This window comes from Bicyclus anynana, chromosome Z (assembly GCF_947172395.1).
Source record: "Bicyclus anynana chromosome Z, ilBicAnyn1.1, whole genome shotgun sequence".
Taxonomy (NCBI): Eukaryota; Metazoa; Arthropoda; class Insecta; order Lepidoptera; family Nymphalidae; genus Bicyclus; species Bicyclus anynana.
Window position 1 is genome coordinate 6,368,544 of NC_069110.1, and position 17,801 is coordinate 6,386,344.

At 35.5% G+C, this 17,801-nt stretch overlaps 1 protein-coding gene across 1 annotated transcript in view; it reads right to left on the bottom strand.

The window, feature by feature from the left end:
* Positions 1-17,801, bottom strand: part of LOC112046789 (probable cationic amino acid transporter) — a 123,085-nt gene that overhangs the window by 25,150 nt on the left and 80,134 nt on the right. The window contains exons 7-9 of the mRNA XM_024083584.2: positions 16,733-16,904; positions 4,712-4,895; positions 2,169-2,293 (exon numbers count right to left, since the gene is read on the bottom strand). Coding sequence (XP_023939352.2) covers positions 2,169-2,293; positions 4,712-4,895; positions 16,733-16,904 — 481 coding nt within the window. The remainder of the gene's footprint in view (positions 1-2,168; positions 2,294-4,711; positions 4,896-16,732; positions 16,905-17,801) is intronic.

Below are 17,801 nucleotides of genomic sequence, written 5' to 3' on the forward strand. Positions count from 1 at the left end.
GAGGGTTCCAAATGCGCCTTGGTCCGAGAAGAGCCCACAACAAACTCAGCAAGGTTTATCCTTTTTTTAGTTTATCACCATTTAACAATAGGTATTTAAGTAGCCTGTCATGTACTAATACATTTCGTTTGAAAGCAATTTTGTCGTTTACGTAATCATTAGCACTATAATACGACTTTTCTATTAGCTAATAAAAACTTTGAACTTATTGAGAGACATGGCAGTGGCTTCATGTGGCAGTTCATTATAAAAACGTAGGTATTCAATTGTCCCGTAAAAGAATTACTAATTTTTTGTAACCTAGTGTGGTGTGCAACAATTTTATTTTTATTTTTGTCATTAAATATAAAACATAACATATAAAAACCATAACTATACCAAACACAACCATATACACTTCATTCGAGCCGTGCTGGCTATTCTCTAACGCTGTTTTGTATAACTCGCAAGTACGATATTCAAATTCAACGCTATCTTTCTCATTCTATAGTATCGTATTAAACAGAGAGAGATAGAGGTGAATTCAAAACTCGCGCTTGCAAGTTATAAGAATATCGTTACAGAATAGCCCAGCAAGTATGTGTTCCACGAAGTAAATATATGAATAAGTATTATATACAATATCATATATTACATACAAGCGGACGCTTGCGAGTTCGTCCACGTGAAATTTAGTTACTTACAAATTCTGCGGCAACTGATTTTTAAGGAGAAAAATGTAACCTTTAAGTTGCATAAGAACATGCTCTATCGTCTAATGAAAGTCCCATTAAAATCTATTAAACCACATTTTTAAAACCTCTATCTCTCCTAAACCCTAAACCTATCTCTATTTTAAAATTTATTCTAATAGGGGCTGGCAGTATTGCCATAGATACAACGTGGCAATACTGCCAGCCTTCTGGGCACTTTACCAATGAACATCGATTCGGATGAATTCTACGAGTCTTTAGATATAATGTAATGTTTATAAGTATATTTCCTTTTTAATTTTTATAATATTATGTATTTAATATAATAGATTTAGGTAGTTATAAATAATATAGAACGCTAAATATAGACCGGAGTTTTAATATTATTTTAAAATAAACTTTTAAGGTATTAGGCAAATTAAAGAAGACAGTATTAGCTAATAATAAAATGAACTTTGCTATCTGCCACCTACACAGTAATTAGGTTCAGATATACCTTTTTACAGGTAGTACTAGCAAGTATATTCTAAAACAATTTTAAAAAACCTTGTTTGTGTTTTAGTACCTATCGCGTAAGCACGGAAAACACAGTTATCTTAAAATCACAGACAGACACTTGAACAAGTTGATTTAAATGTAGTCTTATTATTTGATGATTATTATAATGATGAATAGAATAACAACTTATTTATCCAAATCGGATGAAATATTTACGCACCGCGGAGGAACATATGTATAAATACCTACATAGACTATCAAAATTATAAACTTTCCTATTGGGGTTTGGGCCGAATTTGTTTAAAAATATACATTCACATGAACCATTGTAATAAAATAAAACTAGCTGATCCGGAAAATATTGTTTTGTCTTTTAAAGTGGACCAAATTTACTCTTAGATTTATGAAAAACATTTAAAAACTTATTTTCAGACCGACTACTATTATCTACGTATAAAATTTCAATAAATTTGGTTAAGCCGTTTCGGAGAAGTGTGGTAAGTAACACTATGACCCGAGTATTTTCTATCGTTATCAACCCATATTCGGCTCACTGCTGAGCTCGAGTCTCCTCTGAGAATGAGAGGGGTTAGGCCAATACTCCACCATGCTGGCCCAATGCGGATTGGCAGACTTACAGAGAATTAAGAAAATTCTCTGGGTTGCAACTTTCCTTACGATGTTTTCATTTACCGTTTGAGACACGTGATATTTAATTTCTTAAAATACACACAACTGAAAAGTTGGAGGTGTATTTTAAGAAATTAATTATCACCCTCCGGAGTCGGAGGCAGAGGTCATATCCACTGGCTCTCGGTACGGGTATTTTCTATAATTATATAGATTACAAAAAGCACAGAACAGAGAACGCTAAAAGCTAACGCTTGGTGACAAAAAAGTAATCATCGCTAAAAAAAAACAATTTATTTTGCACAAATTAATTATTTCAAATTAGTTAAGAATAAGTAATTCACTTACCAATGCTCATCATTTCCACCAAAACCTCCAGTTGTACCACAAGAGCGATGAACGCAGCTAAAACGCCGCCGCATACGGTTGCGAAGGCCGGGGTTCCAGAGGTCTCCGATACAGAAGCAAAGGGTCTAAAAACAATGAAATTGATTACTAATAGAATTTATGTTAGTAGATAGTTCGAAGAGCCGATGGACGTGCTAAAATGGCGACCCCGTACTAGTAAGCGCAGTGTTGGTCGACCCCCCACCAGGTGGACTGACGACATCAAGCGAGTCGCAGGGATTCGTTGGATGCAGGTGGCTCGGTATCGTGATGTTTAGAAGTCTCTACAAAAGGCCTATGTCCTGCAGAGGACGACCTTCGGCTGATATGATGATGATGATGATGAAAATTGAAGCTTAAATCTAATTAATTAATTCTTGCAAATAAATGATATTATTATTATTAAATATATAATCACGAATTCTCGAAAACCGTTCGACGTAAATTTAGCAGGGAGTATTTTATACTTGAAGTCACAGTCATTCAATTTTTTAATGATTGTATTTTATTCAATTTTGTTTAATGTATATTTTTTCATAATCAAATTATCAGACCTAAACCTTACAAAATAACAATTTTTATACAGTAATTTCTCTGTGACAGCTACTCATAAGAGACTTACTAGAAGGTAATTGATACTAATTAGACCCCTAATCCTTGCCGTGATTGACACGAAAAAATTTAAGTACTTCTTCAGAAATGTATTTTTTATTACGATTGTGTTTTCTTCCATAATTACTTCTCTATCTTAATATCTTTGTAATTCTGTAATTGCCAAAAAAAAAATTATAAGCACATAGTTATAAATTTGTGGTGTAAATATAATATTGTATACCTACCAAGTACGATAATTTCTGAGGCTACGAGAGTTAATATGGTATTGGTTTGAACTGAATATTGAACACATAATTATCAAGGATGTTTCAATATATCCCACACAAATCCGCTGTCTGCTCTGTAAAATAGATTTCAAGCTAGTAACGGCTTCAACTAATCAAATATGTAACTTTATCCCTTTGACTAAAAGGGAGGCCGTCGCGAATTTCTATTTGTGAGTGAGTTTGACTAGCATAGTGACGTTCGATATTCATGTCATAGGTTTTTTTTTATTTTGCAGGCATGCACGAGTATTGTAAATATCGTGTATTGGGATTTAGCTCATATCGTCAAACAAACCTGTGCTTCCTGTGTGTAAGCGAAAAATCAGAACTTTTACATCACGACAGACTGAAACAAGATTTAAAAAAAATTGTTTGCGATTTAAGTGGAACTAAAACTACCGATAGATGGAACTTTTTGTAGAAAATTTAACGTCCACGTTCACTGTGCATTTAAATTTTCAAGGTATATAAATACTTAGAGACACAATTATCCGCCCTCTTTAATATGTTGCGGGTATATTAAATTGGACGGATAATTGTGCATCTGATTATATATTCTAGTTTAAAAATTCTAGACCTGTGTGCTGTACCTTTTCTATTATAAACATAATTTCTATGTAAAAATCACATTAGGAGTTAAACTCTGCTAATATCACTCATCACAGAAGGCTCACATTCATTCATTGGCTTAACGATGTAACAACAAAAAGGACAGGATAGGTATTTTCTATCTCAGGGTTCTGTACAAATAAACTGGGACGCCTCGCTTTAAATTGCTTGTCTATTATATTGATAGTTTTTTATGATAGAAGATTCTACGGAGTCTGGCGATATTGAGTTATTTCCCTAGTCTTGCCCTTGTTTTAGAAAACTTCAGCAACGCATTTTTAAGATTGCCAGTCAAGAATGTTCCTAACAAAAACATTTTCTTTGCAAATCAAACTGTCTTCTTGTTTACTATAGGTACCTACAGTATTTTTGTACAAACATTCATTAACGTAATCCATTATAAAACGCAATATTAGAGAAATGTCTATAGTATATACGATATAAAAGCTTGGTATAGAACTGCACTAATACGACTGTGTAATTAGTTCTAGATAAATATAAAAAAAGGTAATTAACAAAAAAAAGTGGTTCTTTTTGGACCAAAACGCGTTTGATACCCTCGTAACTGTAATTTTAGGCTTTCAACTTTAATTATCAACAAACACATTACATGATTTAATTAATTATATTAAATCATAACCTCAGATTTAAAAGTGCTTGTAAAATTGAAATAAATGTATTTTGAATTTTTTTTTTTTTATTCTTTACAAATTAGCTCTTGGCTACAATCTCCATGATATAAGTGATGGTGCAATCTAAGCTGGAAGCGGGCTAACTTGTTAGGAGTTCTATGAAAATCTAAACCCCTTTCGGTTTCTACTCATCGTACCGGCTCACCAGCCAGACCTGGACCAATTAAGAAAATCTCAATCTGCCCAGCCGGGAATCGAACCCAGGACCTCCGTTTTGTAAATCCACCGCGCACACCACTGCGCCACGGAGGCCGTCGAAACAAACCCGCATTGAGTATTATGAATACAGGAGTTGCATGTCAAACAAATTTTGTGTACTTACGCAAATAGCAGTCCATCTAGTGCCATGGCGTAGACGACCCGTGGTAGAGGAAACATAGATCCGAACATGGAGACAGACAGGCCGGCCAGTGCTCCCATTGCGACGATGTATTTGCATGCCGGTGCGTTCACGTGTGAGAACATTTGCAGGAGAGGCGAATTGGTGTCCACTTCATCGTAGGGCACTGGCAGAGAAAGCAAACATCAGTCTCATGATAAACATACATACATACCAGCGGCGAAGAGTATATACAAACCGATTCTCGTTGGGTTACCTTTTAAATACCCATATATATTAATGTAATAAACTATGTATGTAAGGATATATGACAAACAGCCCCTGTTTGAAAATGAAATTCATACCGTGTACTCCACAACTCCTCCAAACTCCTGCCCCTGTAGCCAAGTGGCACGTCGATGCTCTTTCTACGATCGCAAACGCTTCGAAAACTAGAAAAATGTATGGGAATGACATTTGCTATCGACAGGTCACGTGATCAAAATCTGTCGTTGTGGACGTACACGGTATGAATTTCATTTTCTTAGTGGCCGAATTTTCTTTTTCATCTTCATCAAAATTCCTTCCTTCGCCACTAATATATTCTTATACGTATAATACACACATCACTACATCGCCTGTAAAGTAAGCGTATGGTCTTTGTTATGGGTATTAGGATAGCTTATTTTAAGTCCTAGCCTATAAGATATTTAAGCAATTTCTTAGGGTATCCCGTCTAAGGGGGGTGGGGGAGTCGTCAGAGAAAAAAACGAGGTTACGAAAGTCAAAGCAAAGAAATCCGCGCGTTTTATATTGACTGATTGATTTTTTTTTAATTCACATGAGGGGGCATCAAGTTACCTTTATCCGGCACTGCTGATTTTATCATATACTAGCGGACGCCCGCGACTTTGTCTGCGTGGATTTCAGTTTTTCGATCCTGCGGGAACTGCCGCGAACATTTTTTTAGAAGTTATAAAGAGGAACAATTCTGTCATAGATGATTTCTGCAAAACTTCAACCGTTTACGCAGGGCACGCACCGTAAGCTCTCAATAGAAAAAGATCCCGCGATTTTGAAACATTCTTCATTGGAGCTCCGCTCCTTTTGGTCTTATAATATAGCCTTACTCGATAAATGGGCTATCTGATACTGAAAGAATTTTTCAAATCGGACCAGTAGGTCCTGAGATTAGCGCGATCATAGCCAACGACATTATATTGTTCGAGTAGGTACAATATACGTCATCGCGCACAACGCACGGCGTCCGTTGACCTTACAGCTGATCGTATGTATAAGTGATAGGGTAGCTCTGAATCTGTCATGATCATTATCATCATTATTAACCTATATTAGACTCGCTGCTGAGCACGATTCTCCTCTCAGAATGAGCGGGGTTAAGGCCAAAAGTCCACCACGCTGGCCCAATGTTGATTGGCAGACTTTACAGATATATGGAATTAAGAAAATTCTTAGGTTTGCAGGTTTACTCACAATGTTTTTCCTTCACCGTTTGAGACACATGATACTTAATTTTTTAAAATGCACACAATTGAAAAGTTGGACGTGCATGTCCCGGATTCGAACCTACGCCCTACGTCCCGGAATTGGAGGCAGAGGTCATATCCACTGGGATATCACAGCCTAAATTATTATATTTTCACAATTTGACATACATAAATTTAAATATTTTAATAATTTCATTACTTTAGAATTCAGTATTGGTTTATTATGGTAATTTAATTGAGTGGTTAATTATGGTAATTTAATTTTTCAATCTAATTAACATGTAGCGGAATAACAATCAATTGAATATTTATATGAAATTGTTTGATTGTAAGAATATTTGCACGACTAATTTGTGGCAAAATATATTTGGGCCATTAATTATGAATTGTATTTATTATATCTGTTGTTACCCATATTTAGCAAATAAATAAATAATTATTATATTTATCTTATATTATACCCCGATGCGTTGGTCCGACCAAATCCGCGCGACTCTCGACACCAAAGTACACGAGCGAGGCTCTGCAAGTCACGAAAAGCCGAGACACATGGCGCGACATCCTGAAGAAGCAAGCTTGTGATAGGTATCACGACCCTCAGTTATGAGGAATACGACGCAAGGAGGAGGATCTTATATTATTATTATTATAAATATTTATAATCACGTTTAGAGTAAGCGATAACGTTGATAATTTTTCGTTACTAAAAATAAAACACTCTCTATAAAAATAATTTCGTTTGTGTACATATTTAAGCTACTGGTCATGTCATTTCAAGCACAAAAGCATGCTACTATTGAGCAGTTGCTACTTATTAGCATGTATATCGCAACATTGCTAATAATGAGCATGCTTATTTCAAGCTTGCTTAAGAATCAGTCTATTTATTTATTTATTAGGTTTATTTACAATCAATTACACTAAAACAACTAAAATAATAAAATGTAACTAAATTATAAATCACTATAAATGTAGTGATTACTTACAAATAAACACAGCATGAAATAAAGAAGAACAGTAAATAAAAGATAACTTAACTAACTAACTAACTCCCCCTGTCTAACACGACAGAGAGCGATAGATACAAATCAGCATGTGTAATTGGAATGTTTGCTTTGAGCATGCTTATTTAGGAGCATACTTAAAAATAGCATGCTTATTGATAGCAAATGTAAACTGATGATAAGCATGCTCGTATGGAGCATACTTAATAGCACGTTTTTAGCATGATATTTTAGAGCATGTATAACAGTACCTTAATGCGCACTACAAATATATTCATCCTGTAAATATTTCATTATAATACAAATATTAGGTTTAGGTTTTACTTTTTTACTAGTTAATAATGTAGGCTTCCATTGAATTTGATTGAAAAATAATTAAAATCGATTTGATGGTTTAGCTGTGAAAGTGTTACAAGCAAATCCACTTTTGCATAATTATAATTTAAGTTTAGTAAAGATAATATAGAACTGTTTTAATAATTAAATAATTACCTACCCATTAATTTAAAATCTACATAAAGTATTGTGATCTATGAAATACACGCTTATAAGACAACATTTATTTTCAATATATTCAGTATTCGAGCAGTATGCAACATCAATTTATTGAAAGTAGATTCTTACAGTTCGCTCTCTTGACCGAATTTCAAAGAAAACTGCCATTTTTCTCACGGAAATGTTGCTTGTTTCTATTCAGAAATTCCAATGTACAGGTAAATTCAACTGAAATGCATTTATAGGTACGTGCCGAAACCACATTTACAGACTTTCTTTATCGATTTTACAAAAATCCTTGACCTTGACATAGGCAACAAACGGTAGTGAATATTTGAAATCGTTTTAGAACGGAGTTCTTTTACGCCGCTTACTGAACCGGCAGCTATCGTAAGTCATCATAATCATCATCGTCATTATCAGACGACGTCCACCACAGGACATAGGCCTCTTCTATAGAATTCCAAATACCTCGGTCTCAAGTCGCCAGTATCCAACGGTTTTCTGCAACCCGATTGAAGTCCTCGGTCTTCTTAGTGGGGGGTTACTCTGCGCTTTCTAGTGCGAGGTCGCCGTTCCAGCATCTAGGGACCCCATCGACCATCGGCTCTTCGAGCTATGTGTCCTGCTCATTGCCATTTTAACTTCCCGATTCCCTGAGATATGTCGATTATTCAGGTTCTTCTGCGGATACACTCATTTCTGATTCACGCAGAGAAACTCTAAGCTGAATGAGCCTTCTTATGTGGCCTATAGTTATTAAGCCCATAAGTCTCAGATCCGTAGCTCATCACTGGCAACACGCACTGTTCGAAGACTTCCGTCTTCAGACACTTGCCAGTTTTGGGCGAAAAGATGTTTGACTGTCAAGCCGAGTTAGAGGAGTTCGACAAGAAGATACGATCTCCCTTAAGCTATCCCCGCCACATTGGAAGACGTCTTCAAGCTTCTGCACTGGATTTGGCATCAACATCTATGCGAGTACATAAGTCAACAGCGATTTGCAGACGATGTGGTTGTCATGGCGGAAACACTGCATGTTTCAATATCATGCTCAAAGGCCTCAACAGAGTGACAGGTGGGCCAAAATTAACATTTGACATATGATCGTAAGTCAATTTTAGCTTTTGAAGTAAATAATAAATGACGGAACCCTATTAAAGAAGGATTTCAATGATTTCGTTTCAAACTTCGATCGCACATTTTTTCCATTATTTTGATATATATTTTGAAGTTGAAATCGTATTGGTAGACCTTTTATCTTTAATTAAAACCAAGATCTCATAAAAAGATTTCCCTCCGGTTTCTCCTCTGGACAGTTTAAATTTTCGATAATTTCGTAGCGAGTCTAATAAAAAAAAAAACTACTGACTAAATTTAGTTTAACGTTTGATATAATACATGAAAACTGTATAATTAAGTCATAAAATGTGATAGTACGTGCTATCCAAGTTCCTGTTTAGATGTTATTGTGTATTGGGTAAACTGCGAACGTGACTTTTCTATAAAGGATTAGATGATAATAAAAAAAGTTCATCTGACTTCAAAATCACAACAACTTTAATATTCTACACAAAAAAGCGAAAAATAACATTGTACGTACTACATTCTGATCAGTTTGAAGGCGGGGCCAAGACAGTGATATCAAATTTCAAAAAATATCAAAGAAACTCATATTATGAAAAAAGATTTGGGATATTCAAACAGTTCTATCAGAAACGACTTTTATAAAATATTCAAACCCAGTCGACATTGATACTTACGTAACAAGCCGGGCAATGTCGACAGGTGTACAAAAACAATTTTTAGGATTAACGTGTCGGTGTACGATGTTAAAAAATCAATATTTATACAAGTATATTCGTGTATTTGGCATTTCGTTTCATTAGCCTGATTGAGGATTAAATGCAGGATTCCGAGTATACACGCAGGCTTAAAAAAATAAAGGTATCGGGTTTTACAATTCAAACATTCACAATTTCCGATTGGTACTTTATTTGTGCAGTTGCGTAACCGCTGCATTTATGAACATAAAATATCATTTTTATTTTTATTTTTATATTTCGTTATCAAAACGTTCGTTATCCATACTAATATTATTTTAATTCACGTGCGCCGTCATGTACAAGCCGCCTGAGAAGGCGTGTGGTCAGATAAAAGTCTTTTTTTAAATTTATATTTTATACTAGTGGACGCCCGCAATTCCGTCCGCGTGTAATGCAATGGCAGTTTCACAAATCTCGCGAGAACCGCAGATTTTTCCTGGGTGAAAAGTAGCCTATGTGTTATTAGAGAGTAAAATCTATTTCCAGTCCAAATTTTACCCAAATCGTTTCAGAAGCTGTAGCGTAAAGGAGAAACAAACATACAAACTTAAACACACACACACTTACACACAAACTTTCGTCATTATAATATTAGTGTGACTAACATAACTCGTATATTTATTAACGTACTAGCTGACACCGCGCGGTTTCACTCGCGTGGTTCCCGTTCCCGTAGGAATATGGGGATTATATATAGCATATAACCTTCCTCGATAAATGGGCTATATAACACTGATAGAATTTTTCAAATCGGACCTCGGCTTTATAATATTAGTATAGATAAAGAGGTAAAGTTTGTAAGGTTGTAGGAGGTAATCTCTGGATCTACTGAACCGATTTAAAAAAAGTTCACAATAACGTTATCTTTAACTGTCATAGTTAATATATACAAGTAATATCATGCAGCGACGTGATAAGTAACGAATAATGTGGCAAAAACGGTAAAATATAATTCCTTTTGAGAGCTTCCGTTGCATGCGATGCGTAATCGCTTAAAGTTACGCAAAAATTACGTATGACATAATTCTTACCCTTTTAAAGTTCTACAAAAATCCACGACAGTGTATGTATAACTTTAAATTCTTTACTTTTAACTCATTATAATCTATTTTATAGCAATCAAATTTGTATATTTGCGAAGGTGTCTTCATAAACATTATATGAATTTTTATCTAACTGTGCACAAAATTCGTCATAATTAGTATTTAATTTTGAACAAAATTGTCCTTAACATCCATTTGCTTTTATGAATATCTTGGAAATAGCACAGTTTTTAAATCCACCATCCACCATTATCAGCCGATAGACGTCTATAGCTGGACACTGGCGTCTTGCATGGACTTCCAAGCACAATGGTCTCGTGCCGCCAGCATCCAGCGGCTCTCTGCAACCCGCTTGATACCCTCTGTCCACGTAGTCAGTCAGGGTCGACCAACACTGCGCCTTCCGGTGCAGGGTCGCCATTCCAGCACCTTGGGACCCCAACATCCATCGGCTCAACTATGTGGCCTACCCATTGCTACTTCTGCTTCGCGATTCGCTGAGGTCTGTCAGTGACTTTGGTTTGTCTGCGTTTTTAAATAATTCCGGATTAAAATAATTCTCAAATAGATACCTACTGGTCGTGTGTGGAAGTAGCTTTTCGATGTACTTATAGAATTCCGCGCAACTCAGATTTCCGCGAAAGAAGATATTAATTACTACTTCTAATGATAATATTATGAGTTCAATTATAATTATGTCGTCATCAACCCATATGTGGCTCACTGCTGAGCTCGAGTCTCCTCTCAGAATGAGAGGGGTAAGGCCAATAGATAGATAGATAGATAGGGCCACGCTGGCCCAATGCGGATTGGCTTATTAATTAACGTAGGTATAATAATTACTGCGTCTTCAGCAGGAGCTCGTAGCTGACACATTTTTCGTAGCAAAAGTGTACGCGTAGACCCCCCACCCTTGTTGTAGCAGAGCTACGAGTGGCCTACGCGATAACAAACTGCATGCTAGGTACTCGCTTGCGCTGCTGTCACGTTATGGCGGTAAATTATACTCATATGTTAAACACTGATATTAAAATTCCAAATGTGAAATTATAAAGTGCTTTACACTAAAAATATGCATGAAAAATACCGTTTAAATCTGGTTTAACAATAAGGTGTTAAATACGAAACAATATACAACGTGGTGGGTCGCCTCAGTGATTTATAGTGGACTAGTAGACACCGCACGGTTTTACCCGCGTGGTCGCCGTTCGCACAGAAATACGGAGATAAAATAGCCTATAGCCTTCGAAATCGGAAAGTAGTTCTTGAAATTAGCACGTTCAACCAAACAAACTTACTCTTCAGCTTTATAATATTAGTATAGATTAGCCGACGCCCTGAGGTTTCACCTACGTAGTTCCCGTTCCCGTTAGAATACGGGGTCAATTTATGACACTCACAAATGACGCGGCTCTCTAGTGATCAAAGAATGTTCAAATTCGGTTTAATATATTCAGTGATTAGCCCCTACAACACCACAATCTTTATTTTTTCATCATTTACTAATTAAATAAAAATTTAATTTTTGCAGTTGCCTAGTTAAATTGCGGTCAGACATATTTTTCATACAAAATCTAGGAAACCATGAACTAGATCAAAGGCAGCCTAATACAGTTAAATTAAGCATAAAAGGCTTTCATATTTTGACATTTATTAGACAATTAAATAACTGATGAGGGTACATATATATATAACATTACTTGTTTATATCTGGCAACCCCACAATTGCATTGTGAAAGTACCTTTACTTTTTTAATTCTTTTGGGTATAGTGTGTACGATTGTATACTTATGTACGATTTTTATGAACCGATTTATGGTAAATCAACCACACAGTTTGAGTAGTAGGCATGGTCAGGACTAAATATTTGGATCCACAAAATTCACTAATACTCATTATAAAAGGTCACTTAAATTAGAGTTTTTAATTCAGCGTTATTAAAAATTTCTTATTTAAGTGATCTTAAATAATCTACAACTTACATACGAATTCAACAAAACATGTATAAATATTTCTACATACTAAATCACTTGTTGTAAATCGTTGTAAAGGTTGTAAATCACTTGGAATTTGAAATGTCGCGTGAAATTATGTAATAATGTAAATCTGTAAAACATACAGAAAATGTACCTATTTTTCAGTGGCGTAACTGTCAGGCAAAATATAGGCAGGGCTGGATAAATGCCACGGTCGTAGGTCTCAAGGGACCACGGTCTGAGAGTCCGCAGATGTAAACATTCAAAAAATTGTTTTCTGGGATCTCCTTCCAATTAATTCGCCACTAATCAGATGGTACACCACTGATAAGATCATTATTTTAACGGCCACACTAGAGTGTCAGGCCTGAATACTTTACAGGACGGAAGACTGCGTAGTCTCCGAAGCACAATGGTCTAACACCGCCAACATTCCAACGCCGGGCTGAGTATTTTAAAGAGAAATCTCGTTATACTGTCAAACATTCATCACGTTAGCAGGTTGCCTGCTGACTGAATGCGCCTGAGTCCATGCTGCGGCGCTGTGGAGGGGCGGGTGGCCTACATATACGGAAGCGTGCCTTACGGGAATCAGTCGCAAATGTCCTCTAGACATTTAAAGTGATCTAGATGGTGTTTGGGACTCCCTAATCCTAAACACACTGCCTCGTTGGTCCAGTGGTTAGCCTGAGTGGCTTTGTATTATGAGGAGTTCGAATCCAGAGTCGGGTCATGAAATACCTACTGAGTTTTTCTTTTTTCAAAGACATTTTAGTTTTTTTAGGAGATCCTCGCTTTGATCATAGTTAAGCTCTTGCAAATACAAAAATAACCGAATATCTGCAAATATACTCGAGTGGGGTATCAAATGAAAGTGCACTGAAAGAGAATATTGATGACTTAATCGAGAGTGTAATTAATACACGATTTCACGACCTATTATATATAATTTATTGCTACCTACTCTGTTTTAAAAAGAGCAAGTCGCGTTGATTTTTAATTAGGTCCGCAATTAAAGTGCTTTAATATAAGTATATTTATACTTAGTGATAGTCATAATAGATGGCTGGGTGGCGCAGTGGGTAACCTGTTTTATGCATCTACGGCCGTGGGTTCGATTCCCACAACTGGAAAATACTGCGATAGGTATGTTCCAGTGTATTTATACAGTATATAAGTATTTATATGTATTCTGTACATACATCTCACAAATATAAAATATATAATAACATATTTAGAATAATTTTAAAATAAATATTTTTTGTAATTTTCGTAGGGTAATTAACACCAAAATATAACACATTAGTAGAAATTATACACTAGTTTAAAAAATAATTAGTTTGTTTTTTAAATTCCTGGACATGTACCCTGTCCAAAATTGCATATTCAAATACATATATATTATGATAAATTTGGCAATCTTAGTACCCATAACACCGGCTATATGCTTACTTTGTGACTAATTATTAATGTGATTATTGTGTAAGTATATTTTATTTAATAAAATTGGCCCTTGCATATAAAACAAATTCAGAGAGCGGGTTGCAGATTATATTAGAACAGGCAGCTGATGCCGGTGATCAGTGGCGCCACTTCATGTATACAATAAAGCACTGGCTACCCTTTGGACAAACTTGTGAACAGACTTCAAAAAAAAAGAGGAGGTTCTCAGGTTTCGACGCGTATGTCTTTTTTTATATGTTTCTTACCTCATAACTTCGTCATTTGTTAACCGATTTTGAAAATTCTTTTTTGGTTTAAAAAAGTATACATTCAGATTGGCCCATTTCAATTTTGTATTAAAATCAAAATAACTGAGTTACGTCTTTGAAGTCGGTTCCATTTTAACTTTTCAAAGATTATATTGAACCACAGAATAAAGAGTTGGACAAGGATGTTCCAATTTTTACTATTAGTGCATACCCTAGTTAAACACCTTATGCACGTCACTGCTGGTGATGCAATTAAATTGTATATTAACACTAGTAAAACCAATTCAGTGGTTATAGCGAAAACTGAGGTTCCACTTCCCAAAATATCTCAAGCCCCTTCTTTCTCAAGAACTTCTGATCTAATATGTGTTCATAATGATAAGTCGATGACCATTCACTATTCCACATTAGCCTTGTGAAAAGACACCCAAACACCACAGTCTTGAGTTGCTTGCATGTAAAATAATGAGTGACTTTTGCCGTGCCTTCCGCTATTTTCGCCCATGTAATGAATACTAGCTGACGCCGCGCGATTTTATCCGCGTGTTTCCCGTTCCCATAGGAATACTGGAATAAATATATAACCTATAACCTTCCTCGATAAATGGGCTATCTAACACTGAAAGAACCAAACAAACGAACTCTTCAGCTTTATAATGTTAGTATAGATTGAGTCTTGAATCTCATCTAATTTTATAAGATATATTTTCCTTTTAATAAAAAGAAGTTAATCTGCACTAATACAGATTAACTTTTATAGAAAGGCAAAAAAATAACGTCGACTAAGCATCATTTATAAAAAAATATATTAAAGTTACGTTTCGTGATCAAAGAACCGAGTCTAATAATAAATTAGAAATTTATAGCAACTAAGTTCTGGATGAGAAATATTTTTGATGAAAGCCCCAATTTGATCGAAAAACGAAGCTCTTGGAAAAGTGATCACAGTATAATGTTTAATAATCAGATTTCAGCGAAAAAATAAGTAGGTAAATATCATTCTCAAATACCTGTTCATTTCAGGACTGGGAAAAATACTTTTAGATACTCGTATTCGAATTAGTGTCACCGACAATTAAACAGACCGAATTTATCTTTACTTATATTATAAAGAGGTAAAGTTTGTAAGTTTGTAACATTCTTTGTAAGGAGTAATGAATGTGGTGGACACAAACGGTCAATTATTCTCACGTTTCTGTAGCACCCACGACTGTAATTGATCGTGAGTTGGTCACTGCGTACATGACTTGTATAGTATGCCGCGTGGGTACTGCCATTTGCTTTTCAGAAACGTGAGAATAATTGACCGTCAATGGCGACCTTAATCTTCGGAACTACTGGTCCAATTTTATAAAATTTTTTCACCAGTAGTAGAAGGGGAGTGCTATAGGCTATATTTGATATTGGTATCATATATATTAGCAGAGTTATCACAGTTTTTGTCATACAGGTCGGACCGAAACTTCTCTTAAACAGACTTATTCGCATGCGCTGCATTAACCATTGTGTAAAATGGAAATCAATGTATGAAGACTTTATTTCTTTTTATTTAATATGCTGCGCCCGTAGTCAGCAGTAATTATCAAGCTCCTTACGTAAGTAGCTCATTTAAGAAGCTTGTATTATATTTTTCAGTGAACCGTATTTATAGCATACGTGCGTCACTAATTCGTTTTTCCGGAGCGCATTGAGCAACTGATGCAAGAGTGCATCCGCTGCAGAAACACGGCCGGACCACAGTATAACCGGGGCACAGTATCTTTACTCTGACCGGGGTGTGGACGATATTTTTCCCGACCCACGTATGCCGCGTCACCATCCTGTCCGTGCCTTCGTGAAGTTTCGTATGTATTTTGTATGAAACAGTATTTTTAAAACTTTTTGTCGGGGTCCCGTCCGAGATAAAACACGTTATGTATGCAGTAACTATAAGCTTTGTGCGAGCAATATCCTGTTACGTACGCGATTTTACTTTAATGCATCGTTGCAGCTTGCAGTAGTCTTAGATGTACTGAGAGGATACCTTTATTATGTTTTTTAAAGTTCCGTAATCTACAAGGAACCTTTATAGTTTCACCATGTCCGTTTGTCTGTATAGCTGTCTGTGGTTTAGCTGAGAGACTATTACTACTAGAAAGCCGTATATGTAATGCAAAACATGGGTTTGTAAGTTACAAAGGACTATCGGCATTATGTCATGCACATTGCGACTAACAGACGATTAGTTTTATCGCGCTGCAGGCATGTGAGCTTATTGGATCGTCAGTGGCTGACTAAAAACCATAGACCTTTTTCGAGCTAAGCCGCTGGTCTAATATTTGAATATTGAAAAATGTATTACCATATATAGCGTCGTGGACTATTGTCCTAACCCCTCTCATTCTGAAAGGAGAATCGTGCTCAATGCCGAATATGGCTTGCTAACGATGTTGTACATTTAATCAACAAAAAAAAACTTACCAATCAGAGTGAGGATCAGAGACGTGCTGACGTATGCGATGAGGATGATCACCAAACTCAGAACAATCGCTAACGGGATGGAACGTTTGGGATTAGTGGCCTCTTCTCCAGTTGTAGCGATTATGTCAAATCCAATGAATGCGTAAAAGCAAGTCGCTGCCCCGTTGAAAACCTACGACAAAATAAACATTAGACAGAAATACAAAAGGTAACCACAACAATTATACTACAGTAATAATATTAAGCAGCCAGTATTGTTGCCACCATTTCACGTGTATTATTGTATAGTTATTTGGATAATTAATTAGTCATTAGGATAAACAAGAAGCACAATTCCTTATTGTATCTTTCTCAATAAAAAAAAATATAATAATATTTTCTTTATAAATTTTTAATAGTTTTGTATGTTTTTTTTTACTTATTAACATTGTTAAAATTTAAAAAAGGACAATTAAAGAAATGAGAAAATAATAATAATAATAATATACTGTTAATTTTTAATAGTGTTTTGTATTATATTTTTATATTAACATTGTTGAAAATTAAAAAAAAAAGGTCAAATAAGTGATTAATTCAATATTATTGGGAACAATAATAATATACATAAATAAGAGGAATGGAAGTCTCATAAAAAATGCTAATAAATCATATATGTAGGTCTGTAAATAATAAACTAGTAAACCACAGAACCTTGAAAACGCTAATGTTTACGCTTTATAAATCAGTGAAGAAGCCCGATGTAAATCGTGGTACGGAATCGTGTGCAAAGTTCAAATGTCGTATGCAGGTAATCTGATTGATTTTTTTTTTTTTACAGTGTCACTGTCGACCTCTTTAGAGACAAATTGTGGCGTGGTGAGATCTATGCCTCAATAGCTCAAAGGAGGCCGGACTCACGCCGTGAGGTCATGTGTTCGAACCCCGCTCGCTGGACTCTTTGAAATATTTTGGCAACCCATTGGCAATATATTTATTGACATTAAACGCGAAAGTTTGTATAGATGTTTGTTACTCTTTACCGCCGCAACTAAAATCCTAATTGATTTAGCTGAAATTTAAAACGAATATA